Source organism: Schistocerca americana, chromosome 3, assembly GCF_021461395.2.
Source record: "Schistocerca americana isolate TAMUIC-IGC-003095 chromosome 3, iqSchAmer2.1, whole genome shotgun sequence".
NCBI classification, from domain to species: domain Eukaryota; kingdom Metazoa; phylum Arthropoda; class Insecta; order Orthoptera; family Acrididae; genus Schistocerca; species Schistocerca americana.
Window position 1 is genome coordinate 375143527 of NC_060121.1, and position 24028 is coordinate 375167554.

A 24028-nucleotide genomic window follows, 5' to 3' on the forward strand; every position below is an offset into this window, starting at 1 on the left:
CAATTCTATGGAGTCATAATAGAGCAGAGCACTGGCAACTAGGCACTGAATGTCTCCAAGGTGGACAATTCTATTGTGTCCTTTTGTCATCCCAAGGAATGTTCCAACAAGTTAGTGCAGTATGCCAAACCCTGTCAGAATAAGTTGAGGAACCAGTTTGCTACTACACTGGGTCCCTGCTCACTACAGTGAGTACTACTTAAATACACTGGTACTTTCTTGAAGAATTAAATTACACAGATTTCACCTTGATAATTTCTGTGGACTAGTGCAGCACCTGTCTTGTCATCATCTTAATCTTTTCTTGTGTATTGGACCCCAGCAAAGCGTTTCCTTTGTTCATTTACCATCCATTCACCTAGGGACATGCCCTGTATGCCTTTATTGTTGTTATTGTCGTTGTTGTTATTATTATTAGTCACAATTACCTCTCTTACCTCAGTCTGTTCCCTGATCCATTTGGATGTTTTCATGTCTCTGGTACTAATTCCTAACATAAATATCTTCTTTGCTCAATGGACAAACCTCAGCTTTTGAAAGGTTTTCATTTTAAAAGTCAGTGTCTTTCTGCCAGAATCCAGAACTGACAGTAAGTAGACATAGACTGTAAACTTTCAGTTTCAGCCACATTGTAAAGTTAGTTTTGGAAACCGATTTTGTCTCTTTATTTTCTTTCTTGTATGTACTTTAATCATGATGTGCCATTAATCGAGAGTGCAATTGCCTTCCTGGTGATTTCCAGAGGGACAGTGCTCTGATGTGGTGTTAGTATAAGAGGTCTACAACTCCAAATAAGTGGAATATATTGTTTGCATTGGAAATGGAGCTATAATGCTCTGAAACTGGTACGCAAAATAAAAAAAAATTGGTAGCTGTGATGTGGTAATTTTTTTCATACACACAAAGAAATCCTAAGGTCAGCAATCATTCTCCAGCATTCCGTGTAGACATAAGCATCAGTCAGTATTCAGTCTGATTATCCCTTTCTCTCTCTCTCTCTCTCTCTCTCTCACACACACACACACACACACACACACACACACACACAAAACAGAGCAGCAGCCTTCACTCGCATCTTTCTGCTGTTACCCTATCCTGTGTCAGTTCCTGTACCCATCCACCTATAAAACCTACCACTGTTTATTTCTACTAATTCCCCATTCATCCTATCTTCTTATCCTTTCAACTATACCACCAGTAACACCACAATGTCAGAAATGTTTGGGTAAAATTTAGCTGTTTAACAGAACAAATCTTGCTATTTCAGCAACACTACTTTCTTCTTTGCTCATTACATTTTATTTCAATAAGCAGTGGTGTGTTTAGCCAGTCATAATTTACACCCCATTTAATCTTTCAATTTTAGCTTAAAGGCATGTTGAACTCGCCAATATTCCACCCTTAAGCATTTTTGCCAATGCCCATTAACATCTTGTCTGGAAAATGGTCTGTTGAGATTGTGAAACAAGGAAAAAATAATATAGTAACGATTTTGGATTATTATTTTTTGATTTAATACTTTGGAGTGTGACAATGGTACTAGTCCAAGCTTAAGACTATTTTAAGTCTACATCATGTTTTCAACATTGCATCGATGTGCAGATACTTAGTTGCTTGTTTACGTACATGTCCAATACTACTCTTGTGTATTATATCACACCTTTTGTTAAATTTTCAGAACATGATCCAGCTGTACGCCAGATGTTGGGGTGCTTTCTAGAAATGTTTACCTCACATGTTCCTGAAGCAGCAGAATTGCTAGAGGAAGCATTTTTACCAGTTCTTAAAGTAATTCTAGATGCACCAGAGGATAGTCCCTTAGCTGAAGTAGATGAAAATGAGGTGGTGTCACTTCTTATAAACATTATGAAGTCTAAAGGACAGGTAAGAGATAATTACTTTCATGGATTGCAGATAACTCCTTACATACAAGTATGACCAGTTTTGATTAATGAGATTTGTTTTGTTTTTAACAGGCCAATGTACACAACAGCTTGGCGGTGAGACTGTGTACTGAAATCTTAAAACATCCTGAAAACTATTATAACAAAGTTTACCTTAAGACACTTGTCAACCTTTCATTGTCCTTGAATGATGTTCTTCGTGAAGATTTGAAGAACCTTGCTGAACAGATGCATAAGGTAAGATGATGATTAACTGTTACTGTCTGCTATTGCCAGAACGACATTCAGAGTATTACTGATGTTGTAAGAACATGTAAAATAGAAAATCAAACCATGAAATTTAAAAGTACACCCACTAAAGATGCAATCTCAGCTGTAAGAACTTGCATATACAGTATTAATTTCATATTGTATGTTACTGATGACTGGACCTTGTCTCCAAAGCACTTGGAAAGCATATCCCACATTAGGAAGCCAACTGTTGTAAAAATAGCAAGGAAACTGAGTAGAAATTCAGTTATTTTGGGGAAATAAAATGAAATAAGAGAATAGTGTTGTTAGAAATTAATATACAGTTACATAATGAAATTTTCACTATGCAGCGGAGTGTGTGCGCTGATATGAAACTTCCTGGCAGATTAAAAGTGTTTGCTGGACCGAGATTCGAACTCGGTACCTTTGTCTTGTGCGGGCAAATACTGTACCAACTGAGCTACCCAAGGACGACTCACGACCCATTCCCACAACTTTAATTTCACCAGTTACAATTACATAATTGGTTAGTTATATACATAATAGTGAAATTATAAAAATAGATGGAAGTTAAAGGTGACAGACATACTAAACTGCTAAGTCCAATTGCAAACACAAATTGGTGGAATTAAAGAACAGTACTCATAAGCCTAATTTTAAAAATTACTGACATTCCTGGCTGAAATGTATTTTGCTGACCACAAGACCACCGAGTGCTATAGAGAAGAAATAATGTCAATTCTGTTTTTAGAAAGGTAATTTAATGCAGGTTTTAACCAAAATAAGAATGCTGAAAGGTAGATGGAAATAAAGTTGTCATGTGCATAGGAAAAAGAGAGACAAATATTAGGACAAGGCAGGAGAGTTACAAGGCTTCATGTAGTCAGGCCAGGATGATGGTGCAGAGACACTACACTTGCTAGCAGCAGATAGCGTCTCTAACAGAGGTAGCATGTGCATTACTCAAACTGTGGGCACCTTGACAGCAGGTCCACTCATACATCACAGTGGTTAAATGAGATACTAATCACAACGAAAGAAATAAGTGCTGAAGCCAGCATTGTTGACAAGTCAGTGTGTGGGAGGAGAGAGAGACAGAGCGAGGAAAGAAACCTGATGGTGACTGCCAAATCACTGTTGTTCAATGAAAGATCTGAAAAGTTGCCTTAGCACTAAAATAGCGTGCAGTAGAAAGAGTATCCTTCTCTCTCTCTCTCTCTCTCCCTCCCCCTCCCTCCCTTCTCCCCCCTCCCTCCCCCCTCTCCCTCCCCCTCCCTCCCCCCTCCCTCCCCCCCTCCCACCGCCCGCTACAGAAGACAGTTTCTGAGAGGAGAACAGCATGCTCAGAACAGATAGTCTGTCAGAATTAGCAGGAAAACAAGAGTTTGAGTTTGCCGCTGGGTTGCCACCAGTAATGGACAGTACACAGCTGATAGGGCTTTGGAGAATTCAGTATATAGACCTCGTCTGTTGTTGAAACCTCCATTAGGTTTCATTGAGAGCAGATGGAATAGTGAGAGATGATCACTGTATATGTGTTAAGACTTGGTCTTTCTCGTGGAGACACATTAGCCAGAAAAAATACATTTGTAACTGAAATATTACAGAAAACAAACCCAGTGCAATTCTTCTAATGGGTTTTATTCTTAAAGTCAAATCTATTCACATCAGGGATTTTACAACTAGCTGATAAAGTCTCCATCTTGCCACACTCATCTGGCTGATTCACTTATTATTTGCTGTGTCGACCACTCTGATACCACCCGCTTTTGGGACTTTCAATAGTGTCCTTTGATATAATGTTAGACATGACATTAGATTCCATTACATTTGTTTTCTTCCACGGATCCTGCTGAGAGAGGTCTCTGAAATGTGCAAAGATATCAGACGTGTACAATTTATTTAATTTAACCCTTTGAGTCCCAAAAATTAAAAAAAAAATTAATTTTACATGAAGTTTACCTTTATCATCATGGTTATAGGTGATACCCTTAGCCTTAGGGATTGTATCCATTTCTTTTTGAGTTTCATGTTCAGACATATAGGTGGCCTCCTATATTTCTCTTTTTCTTCCTTTCCTTTTTATTCAGTTGATTCCACTTGGTATAATTCTGCATAATTGTATGGGACTTACATGTAGGGAGATAAACATTTTTTTATGTACAGAGATTGAGAATCTTCTTTGTAACCATGACTATATGAGGCAGCTACTGGTGTTGCATTAATCCACTCAGCACAATGTGGGGTTGTCGTACATAAGGGTCCTAATGAAGTGCCTAGGACGACCAGGTGTTTGATGATTTTACAGTACGACTGCATTGGTTTACTTCGTGAATGCAATTGAGTTTTAAGACAAACTCTTTTATGCTTTTTATCGTTAATATTGCGGCAGCTGTTTGTCGTACCACACATAATACTACGTAGACCACACATATGTAACTTATGTATTCTGCCGTGGTTGTCGTATATTCTTGTATTTTAATTTATTTTATTGTTATTTGTATTAGTTAAGTATTATTTAAAAAAAAGTTCTTCCTCTGTTCCCCTGGACATGCAATAGTATGCAGTACATTTGATGTGTTGCATGGCCTATATCGTGCTATATTCGAGTAAAACAGTGAAAACTATTAACAACATCATGACATAGGCAGAGGCATATGTGCCCTAATGTTACATATAGTTTTAGTGATATACAATATGTTTTTTGAGCCACTTACATAGTTAACATGATACCTGTCAGTTGTTAACGTATGTTCTATTTTTTTTATAATAGTACATTTCTACATTTCTTCTATTCATTGTACAGGGGCCTGAAGATGACATCAATATAGTGCCAAAACTGGTAGCACATAGAAGTTCATAAAATAAAATAAATTTCTAAAATACATACGGCTGTTGATAAATTATTGCATCAAGGGGAGTGGGGGGGAGGATTACCACTGTTGACAAATCATTAACTATAGGAATTAAACTAACACTTCGCAGTCTCAGTGTAAAAATGTTGTCAGTAGCAGAGCTGCTGTTTGCCATAACTCTAGGTGCAAATTGTATGAGGGGAGCTGGATTGTATGAAGTGAAGTGGAGAACCCATTTAGCTACTTAATATTGCATCTTTCTGCTTGGAAGTTAAATAGTTAAGCAGCCCATCAAATTGTTCACAAATAATTCAAAATTAGCATATGGAGCCCTGTTTATTGAAACGATTGTCAAGTTCCCATGAAAATTTGAGTATTGGTGTTTTTATCCTACTGAATGTAAGTGACAATTGAAGTAGCTTGTATTGTCTGTATTCCACAGACTGTCATCAGGTTACTAATGTCTTCTATATTGGTTTCAGAGGCTACGAATGAGTTTCACTCCTATGAATTGTTTACGTAACATTTGCTATCTTGACACATGCAGTGTGCCTGGGTGTGTATTGTGGGTCTAATGCAAAGCAGATAATGTCACATCTGTAGAAGTGATACAGAGGGGAAAATAAAATGATATCTAAATTTTTAAGTTGAATAGAAGCCCTTTACTGAAAATATGATCTGAATTCAAAGATTGTAGAGGATTGGAATTCAGACATTGTAGATGATCTCTAAGTTAAAAAAAAGAAAATCTAGGTAGGGTATATATAGACAGTCTTTCAAAAGTCTTTCCCAAGTTAGCTTCAATGGATACATATTATAAAAACTGTTTCAGCATGTTTGGGATAGTCAGATTTACAGTCTGAGATGAAAGTAATTGAACAAATTTGTGGTCACTTACAGATCATAAATTCTTCTTGTTACTAATTAAGTAGAGTCATTTTTTCTTCCTCCCCCTCTTCCATCTTTTTGTTCTTGTCACAGCATTATTATTATTAAAAAATATTTGTTTGCTGTTGTGTTCAGTGTTTTCCTAATGCTGTTTACTTTAGTGCAGCAAATATATTTTCTTAAAAACTATTTGTTTCAGCTATAGTTTGGTGCAAATTGTAGATAGTTGCACATTTATGTGAACTATTTTCTGCTATTTATATTTTCAGGTTGTTCTTGAGAAGTCACTAATAAATTATGTGAAGAAGTTTGAGCAAATTTTGGAAAGAGGTCCTGACTCCCAATCAAAATTGACTGGTGGTGAAGTAAATGGAAACATGGAACACCCACAAGGCAATGATCTTCTCTCACTCAGTGGTGGCTCAGATGGTGAAATGAGTGAGGAAGAGGGAAAAAGACGCACTGCAGATGCCACTACAAACAGAAAAAAGAAAACTAGGAAAACACAGAGTTCACCCCTAGAAATTGCAATAAGAGATGCAAGACGAGCCTTGAGTCTTGATAGTGAAGATGGAGACTTCATCGCTGTAAGTTCTTGAGCATAAGTGATATTTGGAATATTTTAAACTGAAACCACTGTACCAATAAGTGCCCAAATATCTGTGTGTTATCAATCAGACATGAAGAAACAGTTGCCAAAATGAGAACAAATGAATAATTATTTACTTTGGGTTATTGCCACCTTCCCCCACCTCCCTGTTGAGGCGTTCGGGATTTGTCAGTGAACACCGTGGTAATGCACTTTTGATGAACTGCTGATGTAATTGAAAGTTGTGCTGTAGAGGGTTCTAAAACTTATCTGCCGGTTGGTTTCAGTAACGTCATTGTTAAACTTTTGTTGTGATTGTCCAAAATGTCACCAGTAATAATAAGAAGTTTTAGAGCTAACTGTAGCATACCAGATTTGTTGATTCATTTTGTGTGTGAGATAAAAATATTGTAGTTAGTGATTTCTGTGTAGTGAAGAGTAGCAATTCTTTCAGTTTCTTTCTCTCAGTTTAGTTTGTTGCTACTGAAATCTGAAATATGTGGGCCCATGGACTAATTCTTGAAATGACAAGATATGTATATCACATCTCTAATTTAGTATATAAGTTCTGTTTACCATTATCTTCATTTCTTTTATTACAGGAAAGGGAGATAGATAGTGAATGTAATCTGCCTGTTGTTCATGAGGAATTGTTGACAGAAAATCAAAACAACATTTCTCCAGAAGTAATTTCGCCACAAGTGAGTTAATATCCATCTATAATTTCTTCAGACTATGACTCAGATGTATTAAATGAAAATATCTTTAAATTTAAAGTGACTTACTTTTGTAAAATAATTTAAATTGTTCTAAGAGTAATTTAAGTGAATGCACAATATCTGTACTGCAAATACACATTCACACATGCATTTATATGAATAAGAATGACTGCTGTTTTACATAACCAGCTTCCTTTACTAAGCATATTGAAGACAGTTGGAACTAAGTAAAGGTATAATGTATTTCTCAATAAAGTATTTCTGTTGGTTTTCAGGTCGCAGAAGAAAATGTCGTAGCTGATCATCCTGAGGGTGGTAATGAAACTGAAGCTAGCAAGAAAAGCAAAACCCTAAGCAAAAAAAATGTTTCACAGCAAGTAAGTTTGATAAAATGTACTCACATTTGTTTACGATTCAGTACGCACATTGAAATTTGATGTTAGGTTTTCCCAGCGTACAGTGATCTTGAACTGCTCTTACATATGCAGCTTAGAACTCAATGGATTCCTTTCAAATACATTCACAGAGAGTGCTGGCCTGCTCTTACACTTTGTTCCTGTCATACTTCATACGGTGTCCTATAGAGAGGCAGTGCTCTCCAGCAGCTGGCAATTTTGGCTGGCACTTGTTTCTGTATTGCCTGTGTTCTGTGCACGTCTCCCGTATATTCCAGGTGGTCCGGCCTACATAAATTTTCTCACACGGAATACGGGAGACTACTTTCGTTCTGAATACCAGGTCGTCCTTCAGAGACTTTAAAGCTTTGGTTGTGCATATTATGCACGATATTGTTTTTACAGAAAATTCTTCCAGTTTTAGCAAATGTGTTTCTCGTCAACATTAAATACACTATTAGTATAGGTGTTTTACTCCTGTTTTTCCAGCAGCATGAAGCATATTCTCCTTTGGTGTCAGATTTGGAGATTGTTACGTCCTTTCTCCCAGAAAACTGATTTTAGGTGTTTCAACTCTGTAACCAGTGTGGTTTGATGAGAGCTTTCATAATCCCCGTTCATTTAGAACACCTTCACACTGCAGTGGGTGAAGACAGTTGCAGTCATATGAATACAAATACGTATCTGCATATGGATTTGTTCATGGGTGTCTTCAACTGGAAAATGTTGCAGTTGTCCATCATAAGAACAGTGGAAGACCTAGCATGAGAACTGGTGGCGAATGGGGCACTGCATAAGTATGCTAGCAAAGCAGCAACATTAGGAATATGGTGCGGTTTTTTTATTTGGCCATAATTGGAAAGCTTATAGTCCTAAAAAGTTTTTACTCAATCTGCAACTGTACAGTTACCAGTGCGTCGCAAAGACCTGTGTTAATACTGAGCTTTTTTTCAATAAATGAGGTGTGGCTATAAAATAACGTGACCGATGTCACGCATATGCCAGAGATGAAAGACCAATAGCTGTGAATCCTCCTCCGTCCAATGTGGCATCTGTGTTGTCCGTAGACAAATCATTGTAACAGTGACTTTCATTTGTGGAAGAGCTGCTATTTTGTTTTGCCAGAAAAAAATTATAAGTGCAAAAATAGAACAACAAATTGTCATCAGCTTTACATGAAACTTGGAAAAACTGTTGCTGAAACCTGCCTTTAATAAAAGAAGTCCATGGTGAAGACTGTTTACTATGTACGTGGGCTTTTGAGTGGTCCAAGCATTTCCATGATGTCCAAGATTATGATGAAGATGACTCATGCTCAGGATGCCTTTCAACATCAAAAACAGATGAAAAATACGAAAAAGTAGATAATTTGATTCGATCTGACTGTTGGTTAAGTACCTCATCAATCGCTAAAATTTTAGGAATTGGCAAAGAATGTGTTAGGCAGATTTTACGTAGTCAATTTAACATAAGGAAAGTGTGTGCGAAACTGGTGTCAAAAATTCTCACAATTAAACAAAAAGCAGCTCATGAAATTGTTTGTATTGATACTTTGAATATCATTGAAAATTATCGTAGTTTCTGGGAGAGAGTGATGATATTGGACTAACTTTGGGTTTTCACTGATGATGCAGAAACTAAATGCCAATCCATGCATTGGAAGGTCCCGATTCAATGAAGAAACCTCGAATGGCGAATAAAGATTCACAGCAATGATGGTAGTTATTTTCAATATGAATGATATTGTGTAGCTCACCGAGTCCCTGAAGGTCAAACTAATAATCAGTATTACTACCTTGAGGTTCTTGCTCAACTCTGTGAGAGAGGGGGGGAAAGAAAATCCAAAATGTGGAAGAATGAGTCATGGGTTGTGCATCAAGGCAACACACTGGCTCATGCTAAAAAGTCTGTTGAGAGATTTCTAGTGACATACAGTATCACTGTGCTAGACCACCCATCTTCTTTCTGTGACCTAGTGCCATGTGACTTCTATGTATTCACCAAGGCCAAATTTGCATTAAAACGAATAAGATTTCAGTCCACTGAAGCAGCGAAAGAAAAAGCTATGCATGTCATCGAGGAGCCCACAAAGAAGGACCTGCAGCATGGTTTCCATGAACGGAAAATTTGTGTGAAGTTATTTTATAGCCACACCTTGTACTGGGTGCTTAACTAAAAGTAGAAACTCTGCGAGGCAGTTTGCCGCACAGAGTGACCTCTATTTTAACTTGTAAGCATCTTACCACTCTTGATAATAAATATCTTTAAATGGTTTCAGCTGATGGCCTGCGTGAGGTGAAATTCTGTGAGTGATACTGACTTTAGTTAAGACTTGAATCCAGCAGTTAGTTGTAGAGTACTCTCCTTCAGCATTGCAGAAGGCAGTTTGTTCTGTATGAGGAGATAGTTGTTTGGTCACCTGTGGATTAGTAACACTAGCTTGATGGTCAGATTGACAATATGCGATTAGTTCATAACATGGAGAATAGTAAATAATTAAAAAACCAGTGATTACCTCTTTCAACAGTTACCATAAAGCAATCGTGCAGACACATGCGTGACTATGTGACAGACAATTAAGTACCTTCTCTGTTGTGTCAAAAACTGATTATTGATCATATTGCACCAGAGTTACATTGTGTGAGCATTAATAGGTCTGACATCTTGCAGTAAAGTAGTCATTCACAGGAAAAACGTCATTGAATAACTATAGAGAAGTTAAGAATGATTTATACAAAACATCTAGTTACAGGGCATGAGAATTGTCATCAGTCTGGTTAATGAAATGTACTTCGTGATGTTGTAGTTGTGGTCTTCAGTCCTGAGACTGGTTTGATGCAGCTCTCCATGCCACTCTATCCTGTGCAAGCTTCATCTCCTGGTACCTACTGCAGCCTACAACCTTCTGAATCTGCTTAGTGTATTCATCTCTCGGTCTCCCTCTACGATTTTTACCCTCCACACTGCTCTCCAATACTGAATTGGTGATCCCTCGATGTCTCAGAACACGTCCTACCAACCGATCCCTTCTTCTAGTCAAGTTGTGCCACAACCTCCTCTTCTCCCCAATTTTATACAATACCTCCTCATTAGTTATGTGACTACCCATCTAATCTTCAGCATTCTTCTGTAGCACCACATTTCAAAAGCTTCTGGTCTCTTCTTGTCTAAACTATTTATTGTCCACGTTTCGCTTCCATACATGGCTACACTCCATACAAATACTTTCAGAAATGACTTCCTGACATTTAAATCTATACTCGATGTTAACAAATTTCTCTTCTTCAGAAATGCTTTCCTTGCCATTGCCAGTCTACATTTTATATCCTCTCTACTTCGACCATCATCAGTTATTTTGCTACCCAAATAGCAAAACTCCTTTACTACTTTAAGTGTCTCATTTCCTAATGTAATTCCCTCAGCATCACCCGAGTTAACTCGACTACGTTCCATTGTCCTCGTTTTGCTTTTGTTGATGTTCATCTTATATCCTCCTCTCAAGACACTGTCCATTCCATTCAACTGCTCTTCCAAGTCCTTTGCTGTCTCTGACAGAATTACAATGTCATCTGCGAACCTCAAAGTTTTTATTTCTTCTCCATGGATTTTAATACCTACTCCGAACTTTTCTTTTGTTTCCTTTATTGCTTGCTCAATATACAGGTTGTATAAGATCGGGGATGGGCTACAACCCTGTCTCACTCCCTTCCCAACCACTGCTTCTCTTTCATACCCGTCGACTCTTAACTGCCATCTGGTTTCTGTACAAATTGTAAATAGCCTTTCGCTCCCTGTATTTTACCCCTGCCACCTTCAGAATTTGAGAGAGAGTATTCCAGTCAACATTGTCAAAAGCTTTCTCTAAGTCTACAAATGCTAGAAATGTAGGTCTGCCTTTCCTTAATCTTTCCTTAGGGTCAGTATTGCCTCACATATTCCAACATTTCTACGCAATCCAAACTGATCTTCCCCGAGGTCGGCTTCTGCCAGTTATTCCATTCGTCTGTAAATTCGTGTAACCTTTTTTCACTCGTGGCTTATTAAACTGGTAGTTCGGTAATTTTCACATCTGTCAGCACCTGCTTTCTTAGGGATTGGTATTATTATATTCTTCTTGAAGTCTGAAGGTATTTCGCCTGTCTCGTACATCTTGCTCACCAGATGGTAGAGTTTCGTCAGGACTGGCTCTCCCAAGGCTGTCAGTAGTTCTAATAGAATGTTGTCTACTCTGGGGGCCTTGTTTCGACTCAGGTCTTTCAGTGCTCTGTCAAACTCTTCATGCAGTATCATATCTCCCATTCCATCTTCATCTACGACCTCTTCCATTTCCGACCGAGTGAGGTGGCGCAGTGGTTAGACACTGGACTCGCATTCAGGAGGACGGCGGTTCAATCCCGCGTCCGGCCATCCTGATTTAGGTTTTCCGTGATTTCCCTAAATCACTCCAGGCAAATGCCGGGATGGTTCCTCTGAAAGGGCACGGCCGACTTCCTTCCCCATCCTTCCCCAATCCGATGAGACCGATGACCACGCTGTCTGGTCTCCTTCCCCAAACAACCAACCAATCAACCAACCATTTCCATAATATTGCCCTCAAGTACATCGCCCTTGTATAGACCCTCTATATACTCCTTCCACCTTTCTGCTTTCCGTTCATTGCTTAGAACTGGGTTTCCATCTGAGCTCTTGATATTAATAGAAGTGGTTCTATTTTCTCCAAAGGTCCCTTTAATTTTCCTGTAGGCAGTATATATCTTACCCCTAGTGATACATGCCTCTACATTCTTACATTTGTCCTCTAGCCACCCCTGCTTAGCCATTTTGCACTTCCTGTCGATCTCATATTTGAGATGATTGTATTCCTTTTTGCCTGCTTCATTTACTGCATTTTTGTATTTTCTCCTTTCATCAATTAAATTCAATATCTCTTCTGTTACCCAAGGATTTCTTTTAGCCCTCGACTTGTTACCTGCTTGATCCTCTGCTGCTTTCACTATTTCATCTCTCAAAGCTGCCCATTCTTCTTCTACTGTATTATGTCCCCCATTCTTGTCAATTGTTCCCTAATGCTCTCCCTGAAACACTGTACAACCTCTGGTTCTTTCAGTTTATCCAGATCCGATCTCCTTAAATTCCCACCTTTTTGCAGTTTCTTCAGTTTTAATCTACAGTTCATAACCAATAGATTGTGGTCAGAGTCCACATCTGCCCCTGGAAATGTCTTACAATTTAAAACCTGGTTCCTAAATCTCTGTCTTGCCATTATATAATCTATCTGATACCTTTTAGTATCTCCAGGGATCTTCCATGTATACAACCTTCTTTTATGATTCTTGAACCAAGTGTTAGCTATGATTAAGTTATGGTCTGCACAAAATTCTACCAGGCGGCTTCCTCTTTCATTTCGTAGCTCCAATCCATATTCATCTACTATGTTTCCTTCCGTCCCTTTTCCTACTCTTGAATTCCAGTCACCCATGACTATTAAATTTTCGTCTCCCTTCACTATCTGAATAATTTCTTTTATCTCATCATACATTTCATCAATTTCTTCATCATCTGCAGAGCTAGTTGGCATATAAACTTGTACTACTGTAGCAGGCATGGGTTTCGCGTCTATCTTGGCCACAATAATGCGTTCACTATGTTGTTTGTAATAGCTTACCCACATTCCTGTTTTTTTATCCATTATTAAACCTACTCCTGCATTACCCCTGTTTGATTTTGTATTTATAACCCTGTATTCACATTACCAGTAGAATAAAGTAACTGGATGCAGGTGTACAAGGTCACTAGGTTTATTTTTAAATAAGACCACATAGAAAGTTACTTCATTCACTATGGCACATATGTAAAAAACAATAGCATGAAAAAGAAAGTTGCTACTCATCATAAAGTGGAGATGCTGAGTTTCAAATAGCCACAACAAAAGACTGTCACAAATAAAGCTTTTGGCGAGTAAGGATTTCGTCAAAAATAGACCACACACACACACACACACACACACACACACACACACACACACACACGTGCAAATACAACTCACACACGATTGCAGTCTCAGGCAACTGAAGCCACTCTGCAAGCATTAGCACCAGTGCATGATGGGAATGGTGACTGGGTGGGGGTAAGGACGTGGCTGGTGCAGGTAGGCGGAGGGTTAGTAGAGCAGGGGTGGCAGAGAATGAAGTGCTGGGGAGTGCATAGGGGCGAGGTGGAGAGAGGGTAGGGCACCTACGTGCAGTCGGGAGGTTAGACGGAGGTTGGGGACGGGATGGGGCTTAGTGGACAAGGAGGAAGTAAAAAGAATGGGTGGAATGAGCACTGTGTAGTGCTGGAATGGGAACAGGAAAGGGGCTGGATGGGTGAGGACAATGTCTAACGAAGGTCGAGGAGGCAAGGATTGTTACAGGGAAAGTTCCCACTTGCGCAATTCAGAAAAGGTGGTGTTGATGAGAAGGATCCATATGGCACAGGCTATGAAGCAGTCATTGAAACAAAGGATGTAATGAATATAAATAATGCTTACAAATTAATAAGGGGACAGCTGTTCTGTTTCACAAGGTGGTATAAGATTCATCTGGGGTGGTAGTCAGAAAAAACACTAATGCATTTGAAGTGAGATAAATTGTCATCAACAGCATCATAGTGGATGGTGAACTCTGCGTAGGGGTAGACAATGTGTTTGAAGAACTCGAAGAACCCCACAATGATAAGGACAAGCCTAATGTGTCCTCCTTGGCTTCATCCAGCTGCTCTTTCAGAAGTAACAGGAATTTAGCTTTCAGTTCTTTTATATGTCGTAAAGTTTCCTGAAATCAGAGAGCATAGGCTAAAGTCACCCATTCAGCATCATCAATGAGGGACTGCTAGTATATTTTCACGTTTTTTTCAGTCAGTTGGCAAATACTTTGTTGACATCTTTCCTATTGTCTTCTGCCTCCGAGGGAAGTTTAATTTTACCGTGTCATATTCAACCACATCACATATTTCTTCCAATGTATCACAACGTGCCAATTTGAGTTTCTGTGGTAGTCAGTTGTTCACTAGAGGCTCCCATACTGTCCATATTTTACTTGTTTGGTACATTTCCAGAAGAGGAAGGCCCCTTCGTGTTAAAGTGAAAGAACGATAGGTTGGGGTAGAGGGGTGACAAATAATGGGTTTCTTCAGTTTTTCCTAGACAGATTTCTGAGGCTTCAACAACCTTCCAAAAGAAGTGCTGATGTTTTCCTTTCTTTGTGACAAATCTGTTTTGAAATTAATGCAAACTGAAGCAAATACAAAGAAGATATGTCCTTAAAAATGACTTAAGTTTATATCTGTTTCTGTACTTGCAAAACATGACATGTTTGTGGTCATATAAGTTAGCGGGGTTGTAACATGTAGAAGTTGTGCAAATTTTCCAGTAATTTGTATTACTATATTAATTTCTAATACAACGTCTCACAAATACTCATTAACTATCATTGCAGGTATTTGGCTTCAGCAGGCAGCTTTCAAGACCTAGCTCTTCAGTTTTACAGAGAAAAAGGTGTCATCAATAACATTGTTTGATCAACATCTGAAGATTTCTGGATTTGTCTGCATTCATTATTTATGCCTGTTCAGGATCAATGTATGTGGAAAGTTTTTGCAGATCAGTATGCCGAGTTGTGGAATTGCCAGACTATCAAATAATCTCGAGCCATAAGTTACAAAGGTTATTTTTCAATTGTGGTGATGGCTGTCGCAGATGCTTATGGGATGTTTATGCTGACCGATGGCGGGAATCATGGAAAGAACAACAACAAAGTGATATTTTACCACTCTTCATTTGGTTGATAGCTCAAAGAACATAAACTGAATTTTCCATATCGTACTTCTTCGCCAGGAAATTCGAATGATGAGCTATTTCTCTACTACCTCATTGTGGAAGATACTTTCTCCTTTACTATCATACTTAACGTAGCCATTTCCGAAAATTGTTGAATTATGCAATATCTAGTTTTCAAATATGTACAGATAAGAAGTGTCAAATGCACTGTCAGGATGTTAACAGCCAAATTTAGTGTGTTTGAGGGGTCAGCCGCATAAAACAAGGATTGTATTGTAACAATAGTAAAATAATGGCTTGTGTGTGCTGCATAACTTTATTTGCTTTCGTGAGGATAAGTTCAGCATCCATTAATTTTTATCAGCATGCTGCTGTGCCAGCAACGCCTAATAGGAGTACCTTTGAGGAGCCATCATCACAGTCGCAGTCTGTTGATTTATAAATCAAGTTGGTTGCTTGATGCTATGCTTTTTACGGGTCTGTTCAAAATGGTAGACTAAGGGGGTGCAGGGCAGCAGTGTTGACGTTTTGTATGCAATATGCTGAAACTGCCAGGTTGGCAATGTCGTTAGTACATGTATAGAGACAGTAAATGTGCAGATGCATGTGCTCCAACAAAGAGTGCCAATTGAAAGACTTCTTGTGGCTGCCTGTTTTCATTAAATTGCAAGGCTCAAAATAATTTTAAAGGCACTGTATCTGTGTCTACACATCAGTAATAAAGAAGAGGAAAATATCCACATTAATATAATATTCTTTCCTCACATCACAAAAATTGTTTTTGTGGTAGAACACAGGAATAAAGGCCTCTAGGTTCACATCCATCTCCTTTGCCCAGCATGAACAGCAGTAGAGTAAAGACTGTTTCACAGATGATTGTCACATGGTGCAGTGCAGATTTATCAGACCAGCTACTCATTACAGTGCAGAAAAAAAGAGGGGAGGGTGGATTGATTTATTGTATTTATCACTCTCAGATTAATTTTCACACACTCTGAATGTATATACTGCTGCAAACTACACCATGATACTTTTTTTATTTTTTTGTGTTGATGAGGTTGTTCATTGAAAGGGAAAAAATAAAATTATCCAAACAATTCTAAGATTGTCCAGTGCATGTGCATACCACCTTTGATAGTTATAAAGCTGTGTGAACTTCTGAATCCCATTTTCTTGAGTTCTACTACACAACATTTTCAGAATTTTTGCACCATCATGGCAGTCAATGTTTAAACTTGAATTATAGTCCCATCTGTTCTTCTGTGCAGCTCTTGGAAAATTACTTTCTAATACGCATGTTTCAGTGTACTGCAACAAGGGCTTGCTCAGCTTGTATACTTGCAATTAATTTTCCCAGCTCCTTGCAAAGGACAATTCAGTTTCGAATGAATGAGTTTGAGCATATGATCAGTATTTTATAATCACAGACCAAAAACTTACATTTTTTATGTGACTTAGCAAACTGAAACAATGAAGATAGGGAATTAAAAACAAAATAAAGATTCTACAGTAAATTCGTATCCTTTTTCCCTCATTGTGACCTTCCTCTACATCAGGCTGATCACACTTGCCATTGCATATAGTTTTATTATGTAATTACATGCACAAGGGCGTTTCTAAACAAAATGGATGAAGACTACCATCTTTGAACAGTCTTCCAGAGTTCACTACCAGGTGTATTGCACTAACTTTGCCTGGGGTGATCAACACTACATGTCAGCAGACAATAGTGTTTTAACAGTTCCAAAAGTTTTGCTGTCTACAGCTGAGTGTGTGTTTCCTACACACTTGTTTTGCCAGAGAATACATTGTGAATGCTTCACTGACATTTTGATATAATGGGCACTCTTGTCTTTGCCATTTGCAGATGTGTGAATTCTGAACACTATTGGAATGCCTGGAAGAGAGTTTAGTGTCACATCGGATTTCTCAGAATTTTGTGTCCCCTAAAAAATACATCTTATTCTTAAACAGCTGCAAAGAGTATGTGATTTCTCATCCAAAACCCTCATTTTAGTATGAATAAAAATCAGTTTTTAAGGTGGTTATTTTAACAACAATGTAAACAAATTGTGGCAGATGTTAGTTGCTGTCCGTCAGAGTGTTATTAGCTAAAAAGGCAGAGAAAATAAACATTAACACAACCTCTGGGTTAAGTAAATATAGTTAGTGTAATTGCTGTTGCTCTTTATGTTTATCACCTTGTCCAGTAACCTCAACAGATACAACAAACAGGAGAGCTAGTTGATAAGCATAAATTTTGGTTGGCTTCTGTAAAACTCCCATTCATGAAATTACATTCTTTTTGCAATGTGATGTCTCTACTGTCGGCTCCTGCAATTCAAGAGCTGAAGAGCCTATTTCCAGCCTTATCAGCTCAAATACATGAGATTTCATGAGCATTGAATGTTATATTAAGATCAGAAGTAACTGGGGAAAGCATAACGGCATTTGTGTGCTGCTGGGTGGGTTTATAATGATGTGGATAACATTTTTGACATGTACACTGTGAGTTGCTGGCTGTCATGGTGCATTTGCACCAGCACTGCACCAATGGGATACTGGGAGATGTTGGCAGCCAATACTAAAGATGAATGACTTGGGTGGCTCGTAGAATGAACTTGGCACAGCAGTTTATATTTATCTGAGAGTTTAAATTCATTTGTTTTGCAGGACTCAGCTTTTCTCTCTCATCTCCTCATGGTTTGTTGTGGGTAGAACACCATCTTTTTCAGTGTTTATTCTTGGTACTTTGTATGATAAAAAAGAAATTATCCAATTTGAAATGTAAACTTGAATTCTTCAAAACATTGAATAATGTAGATTTTGTAAATGTTTCTAAGGAGACTCCTGTTGCTACTTGATCATCAACGTGATTTGCATGTAGAACAATTTGTTCTGTTATTTGTTGTAAGAATCTCCAGAATAATACGGGAACGCTGGCTATACCCAAAGGGAATATCTATTATTGGTACCTACCAGGAGGAGTATTATTTATTACTATTGATTATTGTGAGGATTTTTAAAATGATAACGGAATGTATCGCCTACACCAACGTTGAAAAAGTACTCACTGCCCAGTAATTCTGTTAGAATTTACACCATGTTTAGAGTCATAAATTTGTCGATGTGTGACTGGGTGTTCATTATTGCTTTATAGATGCTGCGTAAATAGAGCGCACTATTTAGCTTCTTTACAATTACTAGTTATGAGGGCTAGTTGCTGGACATTAAAAAATCACACCACCCTGACTTGGTACTTAACGTTGGCTTATCGTAAAAACAAAATGGTGCCACACAGAACAAACTTAGCTTGCATTCTTTAAGCATTACATGAACTTTCTGTACAGATCCTAGTGTAGACAAGAATATAAGTGTCATTGTGGATACAATCAGTTTACTGGAAAGAAATGACACTGGAAACCATATTTACTTTGTCTGAAATTGAAAAGCTGAAGAGGGGATACGTTTTCTGCTGCCAGCCTATTTACAACAATGAGGGGCACTGTATGGAGAACCTGTTTGTATTATACTTTTCCCTGGAATAGATCATTTATAAAATCTGATGGTTATCATACATGACAAATTGTCATAGAGCTGGGAACAGTGGTGGTGAACTTGGGCAAAAATATGTATCCAAATTTATATGAGTGATGAACGCTTCTATGCTGACATGAAATCTAGCTTCTTGCTGTTGAATCTATAGCATTATGAATAGCTTGTTGTTGAGTAGGCTTTGTTCAGGTTACAGTGCTGTAATTTGGAACATGCCAAATAATGAGGCAGGCACTTCGCTTGTTCTGGCAAATCACAGAGATGTGACCTCTCTTATTGCATGCTGTGCGACAAGCCCCAACAGTGCAAACCATCAGACCTACTACTAGCTTTGGGGAAAAAAAAAAGGATGGTAATGCCCACCTGAGCTGCCTTGTCAAAATGACTTACAGGAAAGCCGAATCTCCTGTTTAATGGTTGCATCCGTACAAAAGCCAAATCTCTTGCTTCAAGCAGAACACATGCAGAATGAGATTTTCGCTCTACCACGAAGTTTCATTTCAGCGCACGAAGTTTCATATCAGTGCACGCTCTGCTGCAGAGTGAAAATCTCATTCTGGAAACATTGCCCAGGCTGTGACTAAGCCATGTCTTCTAATATCCTTTCTTCCAGGAGTGCTTTTGCAAGGTTCGCAGAAGAGCTTCTGTGAAGTTTGGAAGGTAGTGGCAAAATTGAAGCTGTGAGGATGGATCGTGAACCATGCTTGGGTAGCCCAGATGCTAGAGCAGTTGCCCGCACAAGGCAAAGTTCCCCGTGTTCGAGTCTCGGTCTGGCACACATTTTTAATCTGCCAGGAAGTTTCAGAACAAGCATGATTTCGTAATATGATATTACACATAATCTGTAAACTTATAGACACAAAATAAACCAACCTGTGTGGTTATAATTTTATTCCCATTTCCTGTTTTATAGGAAAATTAGTTAAATTAATATTTTCTACCTTACGCTTATTAGCGCTACAGAGGCAGAAGTTCATATCCATTCATAACTTACCCTTTTCTTGTGCCACATAAATTTTCTGTGACTGGAGACATCTGTAGATCCTATCTTGTGACACAACCTTAACTGTTCACCACACGTACCTACATGGCCTCTGTACTGTTAATACAAAGTTTTTTGTTTTGTCATAGCAACGGAAGAAAACCTTGGAATCTAATCTTTCTGATGTCAATGGACAGAAAGTCACTGGAAGAGAAACCAGAGCTAGCAAACTAAAATCATTGGAGACTGTAAGTTAACAACAAATCAACACTTTGCAATATGCCTCTTATATATTAAGATCAGGTACTGTCTTTCTTCAAACCATAAAAAATACTTAGATTTATAATGTGTCCTGCTTTCAGTTGTATTAAAATTGACATTCCAGTCTGAATTGAGATATTATGTACAGTAAAGTTAGAATTCACTGAAGAGCTTACATGGAAATGACAGGTTCAAAATCTTCTACCAAGTCCAAAATTATGTATCAGGATGTCACTTTCTTTAATTGTCAGATTTGAAGAGGTGAATATTTCTCTTCTCATGCCCTGTTCCATGGCATGCTATACTTAAGTCTCATTTCTTGCTGAAACAAAGGAGTCAGTATGTTAGGTGAGTCCATGTATAAGATTGCATAGAGCATTTTCCTTGGGTTTGCAATAGAATTAGCCTCATTATACTTTCAAGGGCACAGCCTGGTATCTATGAAAATGACAGTAGTAGTTTGCTTCAGAATATCCCATAACCATTCATTGCCTTTACTTTATTTTTCAGGAAACAAATGCTATGAGTAGTCAACTTCAGAATAATATTATGAAAAGGATAGTTGCTGCTCACCATATAGTGGAGATACTGGGTAACAAATAGGCATAACAGAAAGAATATCAGAAAGTGCGCTTTTGGCCAAAAAGGCCTTCATCAGAAATAGACCCCCCCCCCCCCCCCACACACACACACACACACACACACACACACACACACACACACACACACAGAGAGAGAGAGAGAGAGAGAGAGAGAGAGAGAGAGAGAGAGAGAGAGACTCGTGCAAACGCGGCTCTCATCACATGCTTGATCACAGTGTTGGGCTGCTGAGGCCAGACTGTGAGCAGCAGCACTTTATGGGAGAGGCAACCGGTTGGTGGGGGTTAGGAGGCGGCTGGAGTGGAGTGGAATAGCAGAGTAGGCATGGGGGACAGTAAAGTGCTGCTTGTGGGAGCATGCAGGGGCGAGGTGAAGAGCGATTAGGGCAGCTAGGTGCAGTCAGGAGGTTAGACAGTGGGCAGCGAGGGGAGGGGGGTGTAGCAGAAAAGGTTAGAAGTAAAAACACTGTGGGTGTGTTGGTGGAATAGAGGGCTGTGTAATATTGGAATGGGAACAGGGAAGGGGCTAGATGGATAAAGACAATGACTAACGAATGGACACACACGTATCATCAACCTGAGCCAACCTATCCACGGCCCATCCAGAGGAAGCCTTGCTAAACAGCCAGAATCACAAAGCCCTTATCTGGTTCAGATTCATTGATGACATCTTTGTGATCTGGATTGAGGATGAGGACACATCCGCTTCACCTGGTCCTACTCAACCCAACAAACCATCTACCTTTATTGACAAATGGTCCATCTCTAAATATACCGAGGGTTTCACTGAGACCTTCACAGTCTGTAATTACCCTCCAAACCTTGTACAAAAACAGATCTCCCATTCCTTATCTCTCCAGTCACCCAGCACCTCGCAAAGTCCCACTATCTGACCACAGAGGAGCATTCCCTTTGTGACTCAGTACCACACAGGACTGTAGCACCTGAATCACATTCTCTGCAAGAGTTTAGACTACCTCTCATTTCCCCTGAAAATAGGAATGTGCTATCCGCTATCCCTCCCACCCCTCCCACAGTGGTATTCTGCCACCCACCAAAACTACACAATATTGTTGCCCATCCCTACACAAACCCTGCTGCCAACACCTTGCCTCATGGCTCATATACTTATAATAGGTCTAGATGCGAGACTTGTCCCATATATCCTCCCATCACCATCACCTACTCCATTCCAGTCGCAAGCATCACCTGTCCCATCAAAGGCAAGGCTACCTGTGAAACCAGTCATATGATCTACAAGCTAAGCTGCAACCACTGTGCCGCATTCTACATGGGCATGACAGCCACCTAGCTGTCGGTTTGCATGAATAGTCACTGACAAAAAGGTGGCCAAGAAACAGCTGGACCACTCCATTGCTGAGCATGCTGCCCAACATGATGTTCTTCATTCAGTGACTGCTTGGCTGCTTGTCTGCTTGTGGCATCGAGGTCCCTCCCACCAACACCAGTTTTTCTTATTGCACAGGTGGGAACTCTCCCTGCAATGTATCTACGTTCTTGTAACTCTTCTGGCCCTAACCTTCGTTGTTCTTACCCATCTAACTCCTTTCCTGTTCCCATTCCAATACTACACAGCCCCTCTATTCAGCCAACATATCCCCAGTCTTTTTGCTTCTCTTCTTCTCTGCTCCCCTTTCCCCTCCACCCTCCATCTAAACTCCTGACACCACATAGCTTTCATACCCTCTCTCCACCTCGTCCCTGAATGAATGCTGCCATTATCAGCAATTTACCGTCCTCCACCCCACCCCTACCCAGCTTACACCTACCACCCAGTTACCTCTCCCATCATGCGCTGCTGCTCACAGTCTGGCCTCAGCAGCCAGAGACTGTGGTGTGTGTGTGTGTGTGTGTGTGTGTGTGTGTGTGTGTGTGTTCCTGATGGAGGCTGTGTTGGCCGAAAGCTCACTTTGACAGTCTGTTTTTTGTGCCTATCTGTGCTTCAGCATCTCTGCTATATGGTGAGTAATAACTATCCTTTTCATTATATTGTTCCACTTTTTATTTTTTATTTTTTTATTAGAAAGTGTAGCATCCTTCAGTCTGTTCTTTGGAAGAGTACTGACAATTAGTTGTTGGGTGGTTCTTTTTTTAAACAATGTGATTTGTGAATTCATTTATTACATTAGCTGTTGTGAAAATTACCATGAGCACTAGTGTCCTCTTGATTCCCATTGATTTTGTGACTTGTTTGCTGTGACCACTTGTTTATTAGTCGGCCTAAGGTTAGGCAAGTGGAGCAACCAGTAGCAACAGCGCCAGCATCTAGTCTTAGCACACAGTGTTTAGTTTAGCTCAATGCCTTTGTTCTAAACAAGCTTCTGACAAGGAGTGAATATTATTTGTATTTTTTTCTGATTGATTAGTGTTTATTTACATGTAGAGCCTGCATATTTACTTCCTGCAGTAGCTTTTGTGAAAGCCAGATCTCTAGTGGCAAGTAACTATTTACACATCTGTTGCCAGCAGAGAAATTTAAGTCTGTTTTAAGAACTTATGGATATTTGCAATGTTGCGCCTGTTGCGCCATAATGGAAACTCTACACAGCAGATTTCAGTGTATGTTTATTCTTCTCTTTTTAAGTCTTGCGTCCACCCCATCTTCAGTAGCACCAGTCAGGTAATTTTTTCATTTGCGGGATCTGTTTGTTCTTTCTCAGTTAGTCAAGATTGTTTTGTTTGTATTTTTTGAAATTTCACACCGTGATTTTACACGTAACAATATGTCTTGTTGTGTGCGGATGCAAAGGTAATTGGCCACTGCCCATAAACAGATGGAAGCTGTGTTGGCCACAGTCAACAGGCTTTTGGCCACTGTTCAAAGTTGCAACATCAGGACACCAGAGACGAGACTTGTGATTCCTTTGATGCTGTTGGAATTCCCTGGTGACCCATTCATCAATTTGATTTCAGATACGAATTTCTAACCAGTCTGTCTTCAGTCAAGAATGAGTGGAAGACTTAGTGGGTTCGCATCTCTCTGGGTGGAATGGTGAAAGTGGGAACTGGCTGCACGGCTGACCCCTTACACCTTAGCAACAGGTACGAGGTTCTACCCAGTGTTGTTAACAGTTCTGAGCCAGTGTGAGATGCCTCTTCTTTTGGTCCAGTGGTCTATTTATCTTATCCAATTTGTAAAAGTGCAGAAGGCGAGCTTGCTGACCATTGGGAGCCCCAACATTAGGTGTGTAA

The 24028-nt window shown here is 39.3% G+C and overlaps 1 protein-coding gene across 1 annotated transcript in view; it reads left to right on the top strand.

Moving 5' to 3' along the window:
• Positions 1-24028, top strand: part of LOC124607058 (condensin complex subunit 3) — a 186449-nt gene that overhangs the window by 147779 nt on the left and 14642 nt on the right. The window contains exons 16-21 of the mRNA XM_047139234.1: positions 1679-1884; positions 1977-2141; positions 6169-6486; positions 7091-7189; positions 7483-7584; positions 20105-20203. Of these exons, the coding sequence (XP_046995190.1) occupies positions 1679-1884; positions 1977-2141; positions 6169-6486; positions 7091-7189; positions 7483-7584; positions 20105-20203 (989 nt within the window). The remainder of the gene's footprint in view (positions 1-1678; positions 1885-1976; positions 2142-6168; positions 6487-7090; positions 7190-7482; positions 7585-20104; positions 20204-24028) is intronic.